Source organism: Oncorhynchus keta, chromosome 21 (genome assembly GCF_023373465.1).
Source record: "Oncorhynchus keta strain PuntledgeMale-10-30-2019 chromosome 21, Oket_V2, whole genome shotgun sequence".
Classification (NCBI taxonomy): domain Eukaryota; kingdom Metazoa; phylum Chordata; class Actinopteri; order Salmoniformes; family Salmonidae; genus Oncorhynchus; species Oncorhynchus keta.
In genome coordinates, this window is record NC_068441.1 from 41,197,608 (window position 1) to 41,214,941 (window position 17,334).

The following is a 17,334-nucleotide window of genomic DNA, read 5'->3' on the forward strand; positions in this document are numbered from 1 at the left end:
TAAAATTATCTGACAAAATTGTTGCAAACCCTATTACTGGCTTGTTCAACCTCTCTTTCGTATCGTCTGAGATTCCCAAAGATTGGTTGCCGCCATCATTCCCCTGTTCAAAGGGGGAGACACGCCAGACCCAAACTGCTACAGAACTATATCTATTCTACCCTGCCTTTCTAAGGTCTTTGAAAGCCAAGTTAACAATCAGATCACCGACTATGTCAAATCCCACCGTACCTTCTCCGCAATGCAATCTGGTTTCAGAGCTGGTCATGGCTGCACCTCAGCCACGCTCAAGGTCCTAAACAATATCATAACCTCCATCGATAAGAGACAATACTGTGCAGCTGTATTCATCGACCTGGCCAAGGCTTTCGACTCTGTTAATCACCAACAGCCTTGGTTTCTCAAATGACTGCCTCGCCTGGTTCACCAACTAATTCTACAGTGTGTCAAAATAGAGGGCCTGTTGTCCGGACCTCTGGCAGTCTCTATGGGGGTGCCACAGGATTCAATCCTTGGGCCAACTCTTTTCTCTGTATACAGCAATGATGTCGCTCTTGCTGCTGGTGATTCTCTGATCCACCTCTACGCTGACAACACCATTCCGTATACTTCTGGCTCTTCTTTGGACACTGTGTTAACCAACCTCCAGACGAGCTTCAATGTCATACAACTCTCCTTCCGTGGCCTCCAACTGCTCTTAAATGCAAGCAAAACTAAATGCATGCTCTTCAACCAATCTCTGCCCACACTTACCCACTCGTCCAGCATCACTACTCCGGACGGTTCTGACTTAGAACATGTGGACAACTACAAATACCTAGCTGTCTGGTTAGACTGTCAACTCTCCTTCCAGACTCACATTTAGCATCTCCAATCCATAATTAAATCTAGAACCTATTTCACAAAAAAAACATCCTTCCCTCATGCTGCCAAACATACCCTAGTAAAACGGACTATCCTACCGATCCTTGACTTAGGCAATGTCATTTACAAAATAGCGTCCAGCACTCTACTCAGCAAATTGGATGCAGTCTATCACAATGCCATCCGTTTTGTCACGAAAGCCCCATATACTACCCACCACTGCGACCTGTATGCTCTCGTTGGCTGGCCCTCGCTTCATATCTGTCGCTAAACCCACTGGCTCCTGGTCATCTTTAAGTCGTTGCTAGGTAATGCCCCGCCTTATCTCAGCTCACTGGTCACCATAGCAGCACCCACCCGTAGCACGCACTCCAGCAGGTATATTTGACTGGTCATCCCCAAAGCCAATTCCTCCTTCGGCCACCTTTCCTTCCAGTTCTCTGCTGCCAATGACTGGAACAAACTGCAAAAATCACTGAATCTGGAGACTCATATCTCCCTCACTAGTTTTAAGCACCTGTACATAGCCAATCTGTAAATAGTCCATCCAACTACCTCATCACCATATTGTTATTTATTTTGCTCCTTTGCACCCCAGTATCACTACTTGCACACTCATCTTCTGCACATCAATCAATCAATCAAATTTTATTTATATAGCCCTTCGTACATCAGCTGATATCTCAAAGTGCTGTACAGAAACCCAGCCTAAAACCCCAAACAGCAAGCAATGCAAGTGTAGAATCACGGTGGCTAGGAAAAACTCCCTAGAAAGGCCAAAACCTAGGAAGAAACCTAGAGAGGAACCAGGTTATGTGGGGTGGCCAGTCTTCTTCTGGCGTTGCTGGGTGAAGATTATAACAGAACATGGCCAAGATGTTCAAATGTTCATAAATGACCAGCATGGTCGAATAATAACAAGGCAGAACAGTTGAAACTGGAGCACATCTATCACCCCAGTGTTTCATTTGCCATACTGTAATAATTTCACCACTATTTATTGCCTCACCCCCCTTATCCTACCTCATTTGCACACACTGTATATAGACTTTATCTATGTATTATTGACTGTATGTTTGTTTATTCCATGTGTAACTAACTCTGTGTTGTTGTCTGTGTCGCACTGCTTTGCTTTATCTTGGCCAGTTAGCAGTTGTAAATGAGAACTTGTTCTCAACTAGCCTACCTGGTTAAATAAAGGTGGGACACATGGAAATTCCTTTCCTTAGCCATTAATCATCCACTGAGTCCACTGAGCCACCAGGATGGAGCAAATGTGCCAGGTATTTTTGCGCAAACAAACCTGTTAATTTCAGTCTATTCACACAGACTCCATTTCAAAGGAAACAAGAACTCATTAAAATCAGGTGTTGCCAATTAGTGGGTGTGGCCAACACACCTGAACACACTCAACAAGATAGATTTTGTAGACGCTGAGAATGGAATGTATATGTTTTTAAATAATATTCTTAAAACATTCTCTGAGAATTAATCAAGTTCTTGTAGTTTTTATGGAAAATGTTTACATTCTCAGAACAATTTGAGAACATGACTTTAAATAGAATCATAATGAAACCTGTTGGAAATGTTATGCTGAAGTACTGAAATTCTTAACGTTCTCTGAACTATTACCAGAAAATTATTATTATTATTATTATTATTATTATTATTACCAAAGTCAAACTAGAATGGAGAACGTTCCTAAAACATTACCAACATTGAAATGAAATGTAACCATGTTTTAACTTTTAGGAAATACCAAGAATATAAAGTTGTTTTTGTAAAATTTGTGAAATGTGCTGAGAATGTTCCAATGCCAAGCTACTATTTTGTACGATTTCCAGAAAGTTTTGGAAAGGTTGTATGCAAAATAACCATATGATAACCACTCTCTCAAAAAGCTCTTAGAAACATATGGTTCTCAGAACATTATGTGCTAGCTGGATAATGTCTGTCATTGGATGATGTTGCCATAAAGAATAGGTGTGCCATTAAGTACATACAGTTGAAGTCGGAAGTTTACATATACCTTTAGCCAAATAATTTTAAACTCAGTTTTTCCTGCAGCAAAGCACCCCCACAATATGATGCTGCCACCCCCGTGCTTCATGATTGGGATGGTGTTCTTCGGCTTGCAATCGTCCCTCTTTTCCTCCAAAAATAACGTTAGTCATTTTGGCCAAACAGTTATATTTTTGTTTTATCAGACCAGAGGACATTTCTCCAAAAAGTACAATCTTTGTCCCCATGTGCAGTTGCAAACCATAGTCTGGCTTTTTTATGGTGGTTTTGGAGCAGTGGCTTCTTCCTTGCTGAGCAGCCTTTCAGGTTATGTCGATATAGGACTCGTTTAACTGTGGATACAGATACTTTTGTAGATGTTTCCTCCAGCATCTTCACAAGGTCATTTGCTGTTGTTCTGGGATTGATTTGCAGTCCAGTATGTTCATCTCTAGGAGGCAGAACGCGTCTCCTTCCTGAGCGGTATGATGGCTGCGTGGTCCCATGGTGTGTATACTTGCATACTATTGTTTGTACAGATGAACGTGGTACCTTCAGGCATTTGGAAATTGCTCCCAAGGATGTACCAGACTTGTGGTGGTATACAATTTTTTTCTGAGGTCTTGGCTGATTTCTTTTGATTTTCCAATGAGGTCAAGTAAAGAGGCACTGAGTTTGAAGGTAGGCCTTGAAATACATCCACAGGTACACCTCCAATTGACTCAAATGATGTCAGAAGCTTCTAAAGCCATTATATAATTTTCTGTAATTTTCCAAGCTGTTTAAAACTTCTTAGGGCTGCAATCCCGTTAACGGGATCGATATGACAACAGCCAGTGAAAGTGCAGGGTGCCAAATTAAAAACAACAGAAATCTCAAAATTAAATTTCCTCAAACATAGATGTATCTTATACCGTTTTAAAGGTAATCTTGTTGTTAATACCACCACAGTGTCCGATTTCAAATAGGCTTTACAGCGAGAGCACCACAAACGATTATGTTAGGTCACCACCAAGTCACAGATAAACCCAGCCATTTTTCCAGCCAAAGATAGGAGTCACAAAAAGCACAAATAGAGATAAAATGAATCAATAACCTTTGATGATCTTCATCAGATGACACTCATATGAATTCATGTTACACAATGCATGTATTTTTTGTTTGATAAAGTTCACTAGTTCCAAAACCATCCTGTGATATTGCATAGCCCCATCAATTTGACAGAAATACTCATCATAAATGTTAATGAAAATACAAGTGTTACAAATGGAATTATAGATATACCTCTCCTTAATGCAACCGCTGTGTCAGATTTCAAAAAAGCTGTACGGAAAAAGTAAACCATGCAATAATCTGAGAACGGCGCTCAGAAAAAGAAAAATTATCCGCCATGTTGGAGTCAACAGAAATCAGAAATAACATTATAAATATTCCCTTACCTTTGATGATCTTCATCAGAATGCACTCCCAGGAATCCTAGTTCCACAATAAATGTTTGATAATGTCCATTATTTATGTCCAAGTAGCTACTTTTGTTCGCGCGTTTACTACACAAATCCAAACGCTCGTGCAGGTCCAGCCGAACGTCTGACGAAAATGTCAAAATGTTATATTACAGGTCGTAGAAACATTTCAAACTAAGTATAGAATCAATCTTTAGAGTGTTTTTATCATAAATCTTCAATAACGTTCCAACCTGAGAATTCCATTGTCTGTAGAAAAGCCATGAAAGGACCTGGCTCTCTGCCAGACCACTGACTCAAAGAGCTCTCATCCAGCCTCACATCACAGTAGAAGCCTCATTCAAGTTTCTAAAGACAGTTGACATGTAGTGGAAGCCCTGGGAAGTGCAACTTGAACCATATCCCACTGTGTATTCGATAGGGCTGAGTTCAAAAACTACACACCTCAGATTTCCCACTTCCTATTTGGATTTTTCTCAGGTTTTTGCCTGCCATATGAGTTCTGTTATACTCACAGACATAATTCAAACAGTTTTAGAAACATCAGAGTGTTTTATATCAAGATGTACTAATAATATGCATATATTAGCAACTGGGACTCAGGAGCAGGCCGTTTACTCTGGGCACCTTATTCATCCAAGCTACTCAATACTGCCCCTGCAGCCATAAGAATTTTTAATTAAAGGCACAGTCAACTTAGTGTATGTACATTTCTGACCCAATGGAATTGTGATACAGTGAATTATAAGTGAAATTATCTGTTTGTTAACAATTGTTGTAAAAATTACTTGTGTCATGCACAATGTAGATGTCCTAACTGACTTGCCAAAACTATAGTTTGTTAACAAGAAAATTGTGGAGTGGTTGTAAAACAAGTTTTAATGACTCCAACCTAAGTGTATGTAAACTTACGACTTCAACTGTATGTAGAAACCTTATTTTGATCACCCTGTTGCAGGAGACCTTTCCTGCTAAAATGTGTATTTGTGGTTTAAAAAGGCTTCTGATGTTCGTATTTCCACTTTGACATTTTCGACTTGATTTTCCCTTACGAAAAATGTATCCATCAAATACATTTGGGTTTCAGTTTGTGGTGGCACTGTGGTATCTCTCAACCCACACACAATATCATAAAAAATATCCCCATGCTTCTGAAATTATGTTCTCCCAGACATCTCTAAAAACAATTCAGGGAATTTTATCCCGGGAATATGCAATGTTGGGAAGGTTTGGTGATACTACCTGTTAAATACTACCACTAAACCTTTGCACTGGGTATAATCCATTCACTTCCATTGATTCTACACCACCAATCTCCTACAGGACTTCAGCTAAAGAAACATTAAGAGCAGGTTAGAAGGCATAAGCAGGCTATGATGGGAAGTGTTGGTGAGGGGACCAAGGTGCAGTCAGAAGAAACAGGTCTCCAGTCTTGGCTGTAAAGCTCAGTTGACCTCAGTGAGGAGCTAGTAACCCATCAGTTTACATATAGTACCATGCAAAAAGCTGAGGGAAATCAAATCCATGGGGGAAATGCACAAACAAATTCCAAAATGTTGATGTAACGGTCTGGTTCTGGTTAGGTTCAGCTCTATGGTTTTTACGAGTGGACCTCCATTTTGTGGTGCACAGCCAAGTTAGCCACAAGGAAGATTCTATGCACTGATTGTTCATTTTATTGTTAACTTTGACAAAACATTACGTGGTATTTATAAAATGTCAGATACCATAAAATCTACTGCTACCAAGAGATGGTGACAGGTTTACAAAACCACTCTACCAAGAAATTCTGAATTATTTATCTCTTACTTTCTGATTTCCTGTTAAATAATTTGATTGTTTGAAAACAAGCTAAACAAGTACAAGTATAAGTTGTAAAGCAAATGTGCAAACACAAACATATTATTATTCTGAAGGTAGTTTTACCAATGACCTCAGACAACTCTAACCTGGCCTTGGCATATTCTCAACATTGCAGCTGTTGTGTCATGTTGATGCATTGATCACTTCAGCGTGTTCATCTGGGCTGGAATTCCTACAGCATTTCCAGACAAGCTTAAAGTGACAATCAGCAGTTGAAACAATAAGAAAGCATTCTCCCCTTCCGTTTCAGTAAAAAACTGAGGGATGGAGCTGGAGAAATATAACCACTCTCAAATTCATATACAGAGCTATTGATGCAAGGACTGACCATCCCTGGTAATAAGATTATAGTTTTAACCATGTTTTGACGCTATATGGTGCTTCTTTACATTGGCTTTACATTGTAATAAACAAGCTTATATTTTGGGTTCTGATGGGGTATAATGGTTGAACTAAGCTCATGATTCTTCAAGAATCAATGGCTACATGTAATTGATGTGGTAACTGCAGATTGCCTCTTTAAGAGCACTACAGTGAACTAGCTCTGCTGAAATGAAGCATGTTTCCAACCATCTTAAAAGACCTGAACTGCCTCACATCAATGCGGGAATTACGTCAAATGCATACGCGAAGACAATATGGTTCCCCCTCATCTACGAGCTTTAACTGTAACTTCACAGTGGATATTTTGGCATCAGCAGAACCTCATGAACATAACCATACTTTTCTAAGTTAGGAAGACAGAGAGTTGACTGCATGGTTCATGGTGCAACCTTTTGTTACTGTGGTCCGTGATTGTAAAACCCCTCCACTGAAAACTGCACCAGAGTCGTTACTGAGAACGTACTTTTCAAAGGGACAAGTAGTCTCAGATACGTGTAATGGCAGGTTTAGGGTCCTGTTTTTGTTATGGTCAATATGGTTAGCAGGTGATAGGATGTGTAACACGGACCTCTATTGTTTAAACAAGGAAGTGCAATGAAGCAGGCTGAAGAACACTGGTCATTGTAATTCATTGTTAGGACTGTGTGTGGCAGTAGTGCACTGCAACTAGAGGATAAGACGATAGGAAGAGTGAAAAAGGGGGATGTGTAACACTTTATATTCTGTTGTTGTGTCCTCAAACCAACATAGACCAATTGAAGGGACCAAGTATATATATTAATAAATATGACAGGAATAGTTCCATATATTTCCTAAAATATTTCACAATGGCAGCATAACATTGATGATGTTGCATTCCACATCCCATCTTTCCTTTTAAATGTTCAGAGTATATAACCATCACCTTACCTTCCAATGATATGTAATGAATGGTTTAACTTTTTTTAAAACATAGAACTCTGTCCTTCAGTGTACAGTGACAACTGCATTGTACTCCAAAGCTACTTTTAAGAGAAGCGTAAAAAAACAATCAATTGATCCACATCTCGTATATTTGGATGCACTAATTGTAAGTCGCTGAGTGGGTGCTAATTGTCTAAAATGTCATTTTCAGGATTGTACAGTTAATATATCATTCATGGATTATTCAGGGTTTTGTTAAATATGTACCTGTCTGTTTATCTTGTAAATACTAACAGGTGGTACATAGTCTGTCCTAAAATCTCAAAACACTGCAATAATGAAGCTTCTATTCTCCTTACATGTAATTCATGACAACTATATCTGACAGATGCTTCAAAAGGTGTTTGCTTGTGTATTCCTGATCACAGCAAAGCAGATGAAGAATAATACAAGCATCCAGGGTCCTGTTGTGCATTTAAGACCTCTCTTTCCTTCGCACAGTTCAAACAGCGCACTCCACCTATTGAGAATCAACTGTTTCATCAACCATCAAGTTCAAATGTTTTGATTTCTGTGAATTACTTTTTTTCCTCTGACAGGAGATCACGCAGACATAACAGTACTTTAACTGAAACAATAAAAGAAATCATCTAAAGACCAAAGGTTTCCCATCAAATTAATGTATTTAACAGAATAGATATCAAACAGCAGCATTTAGATTGAAGAACAAACACTGTCAAGAAGACGAACATGAAAAGAGTTGAAAAAAACATACCTTAACTGTCATTTTAACTCTACTGATGAAATAGTTGCACAAAAAAGCCCAACACTAGTTGGAAATAGAATGACAAAAAAGCCCAACACTAGTTGGAAATAGAATGACAAAAAAGCAAGGATTAACATACTCTGGGGAGGTTTCTCTGACACATTAAGTCTAGTCCAGGACTAAAAATCATTCTCAATGGGGAATTTCCATTGAAAGTGCATTTTCGTCCAGCACAGGCTTAATCTGGGTCCAGAAAGCCAACCCACTATGTGCCATATGATTCATTTGGTTACTTAGCACTGAATAAATTGTGTGGTGTTGATAGGAAAAGTGTGTGTGTGTGTGTGTGTGTGTGTGTGTGTGTGTGTGTGTGTGTGTGTGTGTGTGTGTGTGTGTGTGTGTGTGTGTGTGTGTGTGTGTGTGTGTGTGTGTGTGTGTATTGTGAAGACAATATTATACCATTTATTCCAAGTAATGAAGGCATACATGTATGTTTGGATTTCCATTAGACATTCTAGAAGTAGTTTAAATAGTTCCATTTTGCTTTATCGAAAGGGTGTAAGTACAAACCAAAAAACAACTCTCAAAAGTACTTTCACGGACCTTGATAAAATAAAAAGTGTAGTTTGTATGTAAATACTGTAGCTTTTTTTGGCATACATTTCCATAAAACACCACTGAGGAACGAGGCATTTCAATGTATACATCACTGAGAGCAAAATCTCCCTATCCAATCAATCTATCATGGGGTGTGTTTTTCTCTCCTTGTCTCCTTTACTTTATAACTACAGATAGGGAAAGATCTGGATTGGTTCCTACTATATTGCCTTGTCCCTTTCCAGTCATTTCATATCAGTGCTTAAGAAGGAAAGGAGACAAGGGAAGGAAGGAAATTCAGACTTTTGAGACACAGGCCTTACCTCCATCTCCTCTCCAGCCAACAATATCCTCATCTTCACCCATCACAATCCCAGAGCCAGAAATCATGGACAAAGCATTTAAAGGTCAAATACAGACATATTTATCTCAATGTCAAATCATTTTTGGGTAACAATTAAGTAACTTATTGTGATAGTTTCCAAATAAAATTGTAAAAAATAAACAAAAATAGGTTCTTAGCAAAGAGCAATTTCTAAACCAAGAATGTTGATAGGACTGTCTGGGAGTGGTCCGAGTGGGGAGGGGAAACTATCTGCCAGAGAGGTCTGGAACTCTCTTTCTTATTGGTCCATTATGATGTCACAGGCAGGCCAAACTCCATCCCACCGAAACAGGCAGAAATTTCAGTCAATCTTTTCAAACAGCTATTACACTAAAAGGGCACAATCATCATTTTGACAATTTCACAGTATTAATCAAACCTCATGGTGTGGAAATATATATAAAACACAGGAAAACACGTTTTTGACTGCACTGGGGCTTTAACGAAAGCAGGCGAGAAATAACATTACATTGAGAACCAAGATAACGTACGATCATGCCCTCTGGTGGTCTCTGACAATCCTAATCCAAACAATCATAAATAAATGTAAGACAAACAAACAGGCCAAACAAATCGATTCATAAATGAACGTATAAATTAAGCAGAAAGAGTCCTGTTTTTGTCCAGGCCTCTCTGTGGGTGTTAAAACAATCATCCTTCTTATGATAATCGGGAACATGCACTCCTGTTCTTCCCATCTGGACACAATAACCTCTAGAGCACACAGCTCTCAGTGCAGTCCGCGGTGCTGTCATCGGCCGAACGCCTCTTCAGTTCCCGGCCCTCTGTTTGGTGTAGGCCCGCCTGGCTTCCCTGTCCCCTGTGCCGAGGCTCCTGAGGCAGGATGTCTGCCGAGATGTGGCCCAGGCTTCGTTCAGCCTCCACCTGCAGGTAGGCCCGGACGCGGTGGTGTTGCGCCACGCTGCCGCTGAAGTCGATGACACGGCACTCGTATGTGCCCTCGTCCGACCGCTTGATGTTGGAGAGACGAAGCTTGTGGGAGATGTTGCTCCCGGCCACTTTTACCACCTGTGGCAGAAGATAATGTATTTGTAAATCTTAAGCATATTAATCCTATTCCTCGGTATCAATAGTAGGTACGTTGACAATGAGTTAATCATGTTTAGCTTACAGTCAATTTAGTTTCCAGTGCAGTACTGTACACTGATGTGTCTACTCACACTTATTTTGGCGGCATCTTTAGACATCTCCATGGGAACCACCTATAAGGAATTAATGGAAAGAAGTCAGGCACATGGCTGAAATAACAATAGCAAGTGACATACAGTATCAGTATAGATAAGAATCAAATATCACTTGAAATATGTTACACGTCAGATCATCAACAAATGAAAATGTGTTACAGTTCACCAGTTCGCCTAATATCTTGGTTGTTATGTCACTGGGTAGCCTAATATCTTGGTTGTTATGTCACTGGGTAGCCTAATATCTTGGTTGTTATGTCACTGGGTAGCCTAATATATTGGTTGTTATGTCACTGGGTAGCCTAATATCTTGGTTGTTATGTCACTGGGTAGCCTAATATCTTGGTTGTTATGTCACTGGGTAGCCTAATATCTTGGTTGTTATGTCACTGGGTAGCCTAATATCTTGGTTGTTATGTCACTGGGTAGCCTAATATCTTGGTTGTTATGTCACTGGGTAGCCTAATATCTTGGTTGTTATGTCACTGGGTAGCCTAATATCTTGGTTGTTATGTCACCGGGTAGCCTAATATCTTGGTTGTTATGTCACCAGTTCGCCTAATATCTTGGTTGTTATGTCACCAGTTCGCCTAATATCTTGGTTGTTATGTCACTGGGTAGCCTAATATCTTGGTTGTTATGTCACCAGTTCGCCTAATATCTTGGTTGTTGTCACTGGGTAGCCTAATATCTTGGTTGTTATGTCACCAGTTCGCCTAATATCTTGGTTGTTATGTCACTGGGTAGCCTAATATCTTGGTTGTTATGTCACTGGGTAGCCTAATATCTTGGTTGTTATGTCACTGGGTAGCCTAATATCTTGGTTGTTATGTCACTGGGTAGCCTAATATATTGGTTGTTATGTCACTGGGTAGCCTAATATCTTGGTTGTTATGTCACTGGGTAGCCTAATATCTTGGTTGTTATGTCACTGGTTAGCCTAATATCTTGGTTGTTTTTATGTCACTGGGTAGTCTTATATCTTGGATGTTTTTATGTCACTGGGTAGTCTTATATCTTGGATGTTTTTATGTCACTGGGTAGTCTTATATCTTGGATGTTTTTATGTCACTGGGTAGTCTAATATCTTGGATGTTTTTATGTCACTGGGTAGTCTTATATCTTGGATGTTTTTATGTCACTGGGTAGTCTAATATCTTGGATGTTTTTATGTCACTGGGTAGTCTTATATCTTGGATGTTTTTATGTCACTGGGTAGTCTTATATCTTGGATGTTTTTATGTCACTGGGTAGCCTAATATCTTGGTTGTTATGTCACTGGGTACCCTTATATCTTGGTTGTTATGTCACTGGGTAGTCTTATATCTTGGTTGTTTTTATGTCACTGGGTAGCCTAATATCTTGGCTGTTTTTATGTCAATGGGTAGTCTTATATCTTGGTTGTTTTTATGTCACTGGGTAGTCTTATATCTTGGTTGTTTTTATGTCACTGGGTAGTCTTGTATCTCGGTTGTTTTTATGTCACTGGGTAGTCTTATATCTTGGTTGTTTTTATGTCACTGGGTAGTCTTGTATCTCGGTTGTTTTTATGTCAATGGGTAGTCTTATATCTTGGTTGTTTTTATGTCACTGGGTAGTCTTATATCTTGGTTGTTTTTATGTCACTGGGTAGTCTTGTATCTTGGTTGTTTTTATGTCACTGGGTAGTCTTGTATCTAGGTTGTTTTTATGTCACTGGGTAGTCTTGTATCTTGGTTGCTGTTGTGTCTGATAGCTAGCTATTTCGGAGCATCAAGTGAATATAATATCTGGGAAAGTTGGGGAGGGGAAGGAATTATTTTGGGGCATAGGTATGCATTATGCATCGAACAGAGATGTGGAAAATCTATTTCTTCCTTTGTGCCAATTATAGTGTCTAGTACCACAGCAGGAGCTCTAAGTTTCCCTAAGTTAGAGAAGTCAACCTGCTCCCACAGTGCTAGAAAAATGCTAATCAGCAATTATCTATTCTTTCCTGTGCCAAGGGCTGCAGCTAATTTTTTCCTCTGCCTGCTGTATTGTAGGCTAATGTGGATTCAGTCAATTCAGTTCTGTCCACAGTCATGTACATTATCTCTTTGTATGGTAATAGTGCGTTAACAAAGTCTATGTGGGCTTAATGAATGTTTTTTGCATGATGATGATAATCAGATACAGGGCTCCTCTTTTAAGAAACAAGCACATAAGTCAAGTGAATAATGCATTGACCTGTAAGGGAGGAGGTTATACACATGCCGACAAACATATCTCAAATTAGGATTTAGGGCTTAATTTGTAACCTTTCAACAGACAAACCAGGGTTGACAGTTACTAATTTCTTAGTGGCTAGGTCTACATTGTTTCATTGTGCTCATCAAGTCCTGAGCAAACACAAGCACTGCTACTCTATGTCGAGCAGAATCACAGACATTTACTCGGATTCAATAACTCATAGACGTCACCCCCGGGCCAATAAATCCTCTCCCTTAAATAAAATTCTCCCTGCGACCATGACATTTCTCTCAGCGGCTCACCTGATTGGTGGTCCAGGTGGGTTTCTCTGGCCAGTCTCTGTGGTTCTTCATGTACCACCACTGGATCTCCAGGGAGTAGGAGGGGCCTGCCCCCCGGAACGAACAGGCCATCTCCACGTCCTGACCACTCTGCGTCGTGATGTCATGAGGAACCTCCGTGAAGACAGCTGAGTGAAGAGAGAGGGAATGAAAAGAGAGAGAAGATTTATTTATTTATGCACCTGAAAAGTGACTCAAAAACGTGACCGACCAATCAAGCAATCAATGAAACAAATTATTCTAACATCTGTACAATCTGTGTTTCCTTCCCAGTGAAGAAAAGCCACCCCCAAAGTTTACAAACAGGTGATGGCGTACCACTGGAAATAACGGTTATAGATCAAACGTTAAAAATCCAAATCTTTCTCCTGAGACGGCCTCTGAACGTTAAATGTTGCCAAACATTTTGCTACAGAAAATGAAAAAGACTGTTTCTTATTGGACAAGTCCGGGTAGTCCCTTCATATTTCAGTCCCTTTTCTTCCATTTGGTGCCTAATGAATAGGACCCAGCTCTGTTGACTCAGACAACGTCATGTGTGGGCTGTTTTTGTTTTCCGTTCCTAATCCTCCAGGGGGCCAAAGTAGCCTGGGACATTTCTCAAACGAAAACATCACTCCCCCATATCCCTTATCTATTCTCACACATCTAGCTATTAGGTTAAATCCTCTTGCCAGTTCTGTTTAAAACACATTGCTAATTCAAGAGACTAATCCTCCTTTATAACTTCACCACCACAGAGACTTCCTCCACCGAGAGCTTCAGTCTTATAGACAACTCTATGAAAGATAAAGTAGTCAATGGTATTTTGTTTAAGCGATGTGCTGTTGTTTAAGATGCACCATCTGCCGACTATTACGAGGATAAAACTTCAGCAAGAAACAACAGGAGGATGAAGATAATTAAGTTGAAGGGCACCTTGGGGATTTTAGGGAGGATTGTTTTTGCATGTGGTTGGGAGATGTGTCTTCAAGAAAGGGAGATATGTTTTGTGTGTCTTAGTTAATTTGTATAGACATTGGAAATGTATCAGACAAATGTTACTTTACTGGATAATCTAATTATATTTTTGAATCATGCTTCTTATGGATGTTGTCTTTCAGGTAATGAGAAGCATGAGTACAAAATGTATCATAATACATAACTACTTCCGTAGATTGTGAGAGGTGGTGTCAGAGGAAGGTCCTAAAAATAGTCAAAGGCCCCCGCCACCCCACTCATAGACTGTTATCTCTACTGCCGCATGGCCAGCGGTACCAGAGTGCCAAGTCTAGGACAAAAAGTTTTTACCCCCAAGCCATAAGACTCATTGGTAATCAAATGGCTACCCAGACTATTTGCATTGTGTGCCCCCCCCCAACCCCTCTTTTTACATTGCTGCTACTCTCTGTTAGTCATATATGCATAGTCATTTTAACTATACATTCATGTACATACTACCTCAATTGGCCCGACCAACCAGTGCTCCCGCACATTGGCTAACCGGGCTAACTGCATTGTGTCCCACCCCCCACCGGCCAACCCCTCTTTTATGCTACTGCTACTCTCTGTTCATCATATATGCATAGTCACTTTAACCATATCTACATGTACATACTACCTCAATCAGCCTGACTAACCAGTGTCTGTAGGTAGCCTCGCTACTTCTATAGCTTCGCTCTGTCTTTTTACTGTTGTTTTTATTTCTTTACTTACCTATTGTTCACCTAATACCTTTTTTGCACTATTGGTTAGAGCCTGTAAGTAAGCATCTCACTGTAAGAGCTACACCTGTTGTATTCGGCGCACGTGACAAATAAACCTTGATTTGAGATGTGTCTTATCTAAAAGATATAGCATGATCGAAGTGTTACATCGCACAATCCTTCTGCTTGAAAGCCTATTGTTTTCCTAACTGTCATACAGCTACCCCTTGTGTTAGAACACATAAGGAAACATACCTGTCATATAGCATCCTTCCACACAGTATCACCGTATCAGGCCTCTATCAATTCAAGGTATTTTCCAGGGGTCTCCAAATCTCATCCAGGGTGTGCAGGCTTTTACTCCAGCCCAGCATAACACACCGGTTTCAAATAATCAATTAATTGTGATCTTCGATGTGGACCATGATTAGGTGAATTAATTGAGTTAGTGTTGGGCTGAAACAAAAGCTTGCACACCTAGTAGCTCTCCAGGGCTGGACCTAAGCGTCCCCTGGTCTATGCAACACCATGCAGGGCAACCGGTTCATTTTGTGCCACATCCATCATGTTGATCTATTATCATACCGTACTAATGAAAGTGGTTAACAATGTGTGGTGAAACTATATGCATGTTCAGTACATTCAGTTCCTCATCTACAATGTGTAGAAGTTGAGCCTGAGGTCATGTGGTGGTAATCTCATCACACCCCATTGACTCTCACATTTTAGACTGTAAATGTCTCTATTTTGCTCTCTCTCTCTCTTTCGCCATATTGATTTTATATGACTATGTACTTACAGTGGTGAAGTATTGTGGAAGTGAGTGCTTTGTCCTGTATAAGTGGGTCTCTCCTATTTGTTCACCTTATACTCTTGCACAAATGTTGTTTTTCAGTAAAGAGACCTTGCAGAGTAGCTCTAAGCAAATAACATTTTGCAAAGGACACAAAAGGAGGACAAAAGTAAAAGGTCTGTAAGCTAAAACGTACATAACCACTGCTGTACTTCAACAGCCAAATGTTTTAATCCTGAGAGGAAAGCAATGTGTTCTGAATTCCATGTCCATCTGGGACCATAAAACAGATAAGTGTGAGAGCGCCACAGCAGCAGCCAATGTGTGGTGTTCAAATTAGGCCTACATTCCATGAGACTTTTGAAAAAAAACATGTAGTGATTGACATTAACCTGTTTATCCACTTGTCCGTCAGACAAGGAGGTGACTGAAAATGTTGTTTTGTTTGATGCAAGAAACCACTTTACAAAATAAAGTTAATTAGTATTCCCATACAATTATTACAGAGAAACAGGCAAATTATGCTACCCTCTGCCTATTGGCTACTTAGCTTATTCAAGCCTGTCACAAAATACAACACTGACCCTTTAAGACAGAAAATAAACTCTTTACCTGACGTATTTTTCAAAGATGGCTAAAAAAGACCACGTTTTGTGCTCTTGTAGGAAGCAACCACTCCCCCATTGTTGACTAGAAATTAGCTATAACTGGGCTAACAACTCACTTACTTGCAAAGAATATGAACAAATGTGCAAACATGGCCACATGCAGCTCTCACTTTGATTTCAAAACAAGACCACTCATGCTATAAACATTGTCCAGTTCATAGTGAATGGCACAGATCCATATATGGCAATGGTCTATTTGCATATAGAGATACTGCAGCTCTGATTGGTTATGGTGCACCGGTCTCCGTAGATTATGGGCCTGTCATGCCTGTCAATGCAATAGAATCTTACTCCAATGCGCTCTGCCTACCAGAAATTCTCTTGCATAGTTCGTTTTTGTTTCGGTATTGTTTCGGTATGTTGCATTGAAAGTTGATTCAATCACAATTCCCACAGTAGAGGGAAACATTTATAGTGTTAACTAAAGAGGAAAACCAGAAAGTCCAATCTCGTGCTTCTCTGTGTAGGCTGATATTTCATCTGTGCACGCGCACAGCTTGGGGGGACATTGCTCCACATATCTCTATTGGGGTGCCACAGGGTTCAATTCTCTGGCCGACTCTTTTCTCTGTATATATCAATGATGTTGCTCTTGCTGCGGGCGATTCCCTGATCCACCTCTACGCAGACGACACCATTCTGTATACTTCTGGCCCTTCCTTGGACACTGTGCTATCTAACCTCCAAACAAGCTTCAATGCCATACAAGACTCCTTCCGTGGCCTCCAACTGCTCTTAAACGCTAGTAAAACCAAATGCATGCTTTTCAACTGTTCGCTGCCTGCACCTGCACGCCCGACTAGCATCACCACCCTGGATGGTTCCGACCTAGAATATGTGGACATCTATAAGTACCTAGGTGTCTGGCTAGACTGTAAACTCTCTTTCCAGACTCATATCAAACATCTCCAATCTAAAATCAAATCTAGAGTCAGATTTCTATTTTGCAGCAAAGCCTCCTTCACTCACGCCGCCAAACTTACCCTCGTAAAACTGACTATCCTATCAATCCTCGACTTCGGCGATGTCATCTACAAAATAGCTTCCAATACTCTACTCAGCAAACTAGATGCAGTTTATCACAGTGCCATCCGTTTGTTACTAAAGCACCTTATACCACCCACCACTGCGACCTGTATGCTCTAGTCGGCTGGCCCTCGCTACATATTCGTCGCCAGACCCACTGGCTCCAGGTCATCTACAAG

The 17,334-nt window shown here is 40.2% G+C and overlaps 1 protein-coding gene across 1 annotated transcript in view; it reads right to left on the reverse strand.

The window, feature by feature from the left end:
• Positions 1-8,599: 8,599 nt before the first annotated feature.
• LOC118400568 (V-set and transmembrane domain-containing protein 2-like protein) overlaps positions 8,600-17,334 on the reverse strand; it is a 44,606-nt gene continuing 35,871 nt past the window's right edge. Inside the window, exons 2-4 of the mRNA XM_035797549.2 lie at positions 12,945-13,111; positions 10,408-10,449; positions 8,600-10,255 (exon numbers count right to left, since the gene is read on the reverse strand). Of these exons, the coding sequence (XP_035653442.1) occupies positions 9,941-10,255; positions 10,408-10,449; positions 12,945-13,111 (524 nt within the window). The 3' untranslated portion in view covers positions 8,600-9,940. The remainder of the gene's footprint in view (positions 10,256-10,407; positions 10,450-12,944; positions 13,112-17,334) is intronic.